The sequence below is a fragment of the Triticum aestivum genome, chromosome 2B, assembly GCF_018294505.1.
Source record: "Triticum aestivum cultivar Chinese Spring chromosome 2B, IWGSC CS RefSeq v2.1, whole genome shotgun sequence".
In the NCBI taxonomy this organism is placed as follows: domain Eukaryota; kingdom Viridiplantae; phylum Streptophyta; class Magnoliopsida; order Poales; family Poaceae; genus Triticum; species Triticum aestivum.
The window spans coordinates 488,009,690-488,015,715 of record NC_057798.1 but is presented as its reverse complement, the minus strand read 5'-3'; the positions used below and the strand labels follow the sequence as shown (position 1 = coordinate 488,015,715).

The 6,026-nt window shown below is 42.9% G+C and overlaps 1 protein-coding gene across 2 annotated transcripts; it reads right to left on the bottom strand.

The window, feature by feature from the left end:
• Positions 1 to 295: 295 nt before the first annotated feature.
• LOC123045609 (polyadenylate-binding protein RBP47) lies at positions 296 to 4,935 on the bottom strand. Of its 2 annotated transcripts, none has more exons than XM_044468725.1 (6): positions 4,469 to 4,935; positions 3,195 to 3,648; positions 2,522 to 2,544; positions 2,310 to 2,440; positions 2,129 to 2,225; positions 296 to 791 (listed from the first exon to the last, which is right to left on the bottom strand). In XM_044468725.1, exons 1-6 carry the CDS (start codon positions 4,841 to 4,843, stop codon positions 630 to 632), a joined length of 1,242 nt encoding a protein of 413 aa, XP_044324660.1. In that variant the 5' UTR covers positions 4,844 to 4,935; the 3' UTR covers positions 296 to 629. The 2 variants fall into 2 exon arrangements, with proteins under 2 accessions (XP_044324660.1, XP_044324659.1); XM_044468724.1 differs by having other exon boundaries at positions 2,522 to 2,577; positions 4,469 to 4,933.
• Positions 4,936 to 6,026: the final 1,091 nt, after the last annotated feature.

The window sequence follows — 6,026 nt, the reverse complement described above, 5'->3', positions numbered from 1 at the left end:
ATTGCAGTGTTATGTATCTAGAACTAAAATACATTTAGATACATCTTCTTTTATTCATTTTGATGATAACTATTTCCGAACGGAGGGGGTTGTAGGTAAGCTAGCCAAGTAGGGTACAAAGTGCTTACAATTCTATGCTCGTATACAACCAAACAACAATGTTGGTCTTTTGCATGCATATGCTCAACTAGACCATACTGATGCAACGAATAGGCAGCATACTATTTATAGGCTAAAAACGGCAGCTGAGAGACCCAATAAGCAGCACTCCACCCAGTGGAGATAAAAATAGATGTGCGGCACAAACAGTGTTGTAACTTATTAAGCAAGTCAAAATTTCTTGAATGAATCATCCATGACGCTCCGACCGTGTCTACAAGCCTAGAGGCTCTTCTAGTTCTTGCAACACACACACACACACACACACACACACACACACAACAGACGCTACAGAGTACAGACACCACTCGTTTCTTTCACTTTTTAATAACCTGTCTCACCCTCTTACTTTTAGGACCATCTATATAATCTCTCTCTCTCTCTCTCACTCTCTCTCTTCTGACGCTGCTATGCTCTCACCGGATCAAAACCTTGTTTCCCATCGGAGGGAGTGGGACGAAGCTCTCTCTCTAGCTCACCAGCTGCTGGTTGCCGTAGAAGGGGTAGGCTCCATACGCAGGGGCATACATGTTCGGGTGCGGGACGGGGGATGCGTAGCCGTACCCGCCGTAGAACGGCGTGCCATAGTACATATTGTTGTTGTTCCTCCTGTTGCCGGAATCGCCCCTAGACTGAAAACAAGAAAACAGTGGATTAGCGTCATGGAATCCATTAAGACAAATACCTTTAAAATCAACAGATTCTATATACAGTTGACAGAAACAGAGTTAACAAGTAGTAGCAAAGGCAACCCGTCTTAGCTGCAGGAAAAGAACAACTGCACGGCCTAGCTTAAAATTTCGAGGACCAGTACAACCTAACAAGCGCTGTGCTAATGTTTGCTCATGTTACCAACAAGTGTGCCAAATGAGACTTTTTGAAAAACAAATAGTGAATCATTCAAAGTTATATTTATTGAGTGGCAAGAGATAGAAGACCCCTTGTGCCTACACAGATGTTGTCCCTGATTTAACAATGAAGTGAGAACCAAGCATCGCTTGGTTGTCTAATCCTACACTCTGCAGGTGATGGTTGTCTAATCCTACACTCTGCAGGTGACTCAGGCTGTTTCCTTCTATCAGGAAAATACCGCCAAGGGCTAGTCCAGGTTGGTCTCAACATTTTTATTTAACAATAAAGTGATGACTGATCTACTTATCTCTGAGCTCGAATGTTTTCCATAAAGGCATGGCATTCAGTCAACAAGCACCCTCAAAATGCATAGCCTTAAAATAAAGCTACAGATGGGCCACAGGGCATATATTACACAATCATGGCATTGCCCTTTTTACATAGCCACACAGCACGCAAGGTATGTAGAACAGATCACAGGCTGAAGGAGAGGATAGGAAGCTTGGTTGCTTAGTTGTACCAAAACTAGGTTTGCAAAATGAACTGAGCTAAACTAAACAAGGATTAAACTAGTCTGCATGTTCAAAGTTTATTTAGTACTCAGTCCCATAATGTAAGACGTTTTTTCACACTACTCTAGTGTGGAAAAACGTCTTGCATTCTGGGACAGAGGGAGTATTAGACTAGAAACAACTACCAAGCATAAGGCTGCAACTATAGAGAATAATTGTGTTGGAATAATTGCTAGCATATGGGACAAGAAGGAACAGATCCATTATAGCAGGAACGTTTCAATTCCCACATCAAGTCAGCACTAGTCCGTATTAGTCATAAATCAATTAAACATGGACACAACAAAGTAGCCTTTCATGGGAAAGATCATTATCATATAGGAAAAGAAAATATCATATATGGAAATTATCTTGCAAGGCTAATTTGTTATAGTACATCCAATTTATAGTCATCCATAGGTTACTGACAAATTTTCCAAACTTAACTTAAGAGTTTTCAAACATAGTGGTCATTGTACTTTTACCAAGATGATTGGTTCAATGCAAACTCATACTATAGCAAGGAATGATCAAAGAAGGAAACAGTTAAGAGGCACATGGCCAACCTGTTTGTGTGATGGGCTGCGGCCCCACGAAAGGCGAACTGCCTGCTTTCCAATGACAGCCCCATTCAATCCTTGCAGTGCTTCTTCTGCATCAGTTCTAAAACAGTGGCACAAATAAAAGTATAGCTTGTAAGTTACATAGAAATAACCAGTAAAACACATAAGAACTTCAGAAAAGTACCTGTTGACATACTGAACAAAGCCACACTGCTTCCCTAGAGGAATTTTGACAGAGGCAACATCACCATATTTGGCAAATGATTTCCTCAGCTCGTCTTCACTAACATTTGGGTCGAGCCCACCAACATATACCTAAAGCAGGTTGAGAATTTCAGATTAGAAACTAAGAAGCTACAAGGTTAACAAACACTATGAAAACACCAGTATACACACCGTTCTGTTATTTGAATCACCATCTGAATGGCCAGGGGTTGAGGAACCAGAATCACCTGAAGTTAATAGTCATTAAGTTGCGCAACAAGGATTAAACCTATACGGATCTCGTATGAGAAAATAACCAATTCCATATCGCCCTTAACAAAGAAGCAGAATACATGACATGCTCCATATATGAATACAAGGACTTATAGCAATTGAAGCAGTAGAACTGGCCCCACTACAGGCAGTAGGAACACTAGCACCACAGTGGAAGTGGATTTGTTTGTTTGATACTATCTGTTAATCTACACAGGTCATGTACATAGTCCAGAAAGGCAAAACAAGTACAGATAGATGATCAATAACTTCTTCATTAAAAACAGGATGTGTACTGAAAAAAACTACTCCCTCGGTCCCACAATATACATAGCTTGAAAAACGATCTTATATTGTGGGACAGAGGGAGTAATAGGAGAACACTACGACAACATCAGGGTCATACAAAGGTATGAGTAGATTTTTCCAAAACAAATAGTGATAGTAATGATAGGTACAATGTGGCCATAAAATGAGTCAAATTTAGTGCAAGTTAAAGCACTTGTACGAAAAATACAAGACAATCCACAAACTAACAAAAAGAAGGTTGTACAGTTTAGGGCTGCAGAACAACCGCGAAGAAGGGACATACCAGAGGTTCTTCTAGGCGTTGCAGGTCCTACGCGAATCGGTCTAGTAGAGCAATAAACACCGTTCATTTCAGTCATTGCATGAGCTTTGTCGGTATCATCTCCAAATCTAACAAATCCATAGCCCCTAGAACGGCCTGTGTTTGCATCAATGATAACTTTAGCTCCTTTCACGGAGCGATACTTGCTAGCAAAAAGCTCCATCAACATTTCATCAGTAACATCAGCAGCTAAATCACCAACAAAAATTGAGTGGTCAGAGACAACTTCTGATCGCTTTTCACCCATGCTATAGGATGCCCAGTTCAACTTAAAGGCTCGATCAGTGTTGGGCATCACATGACCAGTAAAATTCTGAAGAGCTTTGTCTGCTGATGCATGGGAAAAGAACTCTACAAAACCATATCCCTCTGATTGTCCAGTTTGCCTATTGCGGATAACTTTTATTGTTACCACCTATGAAGCAGATGTAGAGAAAAGGGTGAGTAAACTAGTACTTGGGTAAGAGAAGAAATACGCAATGATTGAAGGCAAAAAAATAGATGAACCCGTGAGTGGTTCACATTCATTATGTCTTTTAATAAACCTATCATGGTTGCTGTTTGTGAAGGATAGTTCCTGCCAAATTGTACAAACACAAGAACGCGTACAACTTGCTTTCTTCGTTAACCATCTTCCAGACAAAGTACTTGCCACCTTTCCCAATTCCTGTCCACGTCAGTAAGCAAACCTCCCAATAAAAGAGAGTCGTAATTGGTCAAGGCTTTCATTATGGCTTCCTTTCACCCCTCCAACCGTTACTTTACTTATTCCGTAATCACCAAAATGCAAACTAGCTCAGCTCGTTCACAATGTTCATTAAATTATGCGTGCCAAGACTGTTTCCTCCAAACGAGTACTAACCAAACTAGTATAAATCCCCAAAGTCGGCACCTTTGGAAGCTAGCATCGCAAAGAATAATGCTATTTTGTTTGTTATTACAATTCAGAAAGAAGAAGAAATGGCTTGCAGTGATGGAAGTAATAACCATTCAAAGAAGAGCATTCCATCCGTACTATATTGAATGGCCTTAAAGTTGGCGCCTTGAGCAACTTTTCACGGCTAATTATAGAAGCATCGCCTTTTATTCGCATCAAGCGACGACAAAGCACAAAATATACGCTTTCATGGCAATTTGATGGCACAACACATGAATCAACACAAAAGAATGGGGCGAATCTTACTGTATTCGCGAGATCTAGTACGGACAAGTCCGGATCGGGAGAGAACACGAACCTCGCCGCTGGGGCCGAAGCAGTTATGGAGGTAGTTCTCGTCCATCCAGTACTGGAGGTCGCCGACCCAGATCGTCTTATTCTCCTCGCAGCCGTTCCCGCCGGATCCGGCCGCGGGTGGGGTCGGCGTGCGTCGCCCGGCCGCGGCAGGGGGAGGCGGCGGCCCCGGCGCGTAGTGCTTGGCGAACTGCGGCGGCGGCGGGGGCGGGGCGGCCACCATGGACGGCGGCGGGTAGGGGAGGACGACCCACCGCGGCTGCGGCATGTGATGGTGCGGGTGCGGGTGATGCGGAGGTGGGTGCGGATGTGGGTGCGCGTGGGGGTGGTGAGGCGGCACGGCCACCTGTGACTCCGTTGTGGTCGCCGCCATCTGCATCGCCGCCCGCGCCGCCGCCGCCGAGGAGGGTCGCCTGGGGTTGGGGGAGTCTCGTGAGGTTGCGGAGGGCGGAAAGAGAGGGTGCCCGTGGGTGAGGTGACTGGATATATAGCGGGCTGGCGGCGGATTCAGGCCGTCGGATCTAGGAGTTCGTTATTGTGCTGGTCGTTGATTGAATGGGGGAGGCAGGCTAACGTGTAGGGCCGGTGGGAGGTCCCAGATTTGGAGCGCGTTGGTAGCTGCCGTTATAGCGCTGCCAGTGTGGGCCCTGTGGTTTGGGAGTGCGATTGGAAAGTGTTTTTCTTTTTCTTTTTCGGGAGTGTTGTTGCTGCTTTATATGATGCGAATTTATTATGCTGTCATAAATCAGTGTATGGTTGAGTGTCTTGCGACAGCATTTGGCAAATAAAGAACCAAATAAATACGGCATTTTGTTATTAATATATCTATGTTATTTGGAGGCTAGTAGTATGAAATAAGGTGGTGTTGGACAAAGCTTTTAAGGTTGAAGTTCTTCCTTCGTTCGGTTTTTGAAAGTTCGACATGATTTTCTAGGTTTTGATTTTGAATAACAAAATAAAATATGTGTAGTATGCGCAAACAATATATGTTTAGAAACTTCATTCAGCGATGAACCTCAAGTTACTATATTTGTTTGTACTAACATATGACACACATTTTGCTATTTAAATTAAAGATCTATAAACATGTGCCCGACTTGTAAATCGAATAGAGGTAGTATTAAGAAGTTATATTTAATTATTTTGGTTCACCATAGAAATTTTGACAACAAATGAATATAGCTTCCATCAAAATCAAACAATCACTATGCCACCTTGGGTGAGTCATTGATTCCAGAATGATATGTATGATATGTACATTGTACCAGTGTACCACAACATGACCATCAATGGTTTACTGTTTGCATGGTTCAACCATTGCTAGCATGGTCTTGCGTGCCATATACTATGATTTCCTCTTCACGTCATGGAGACTTATTTGACGATTTATGCCAAGTCTCTTGAAATGGAATTTTTAGGGGTTTGCTATAGTCGTTGAGGATCTCATCGCTCAATGGTTGTTCATGCAGACTATAAGGCTTTGATAAATCAACATATGGTTCAGTTCACTGTCACATAGTTCGTGATTAAGTGGCTTGTTTCTACAAACGGCAAGCTCTTTC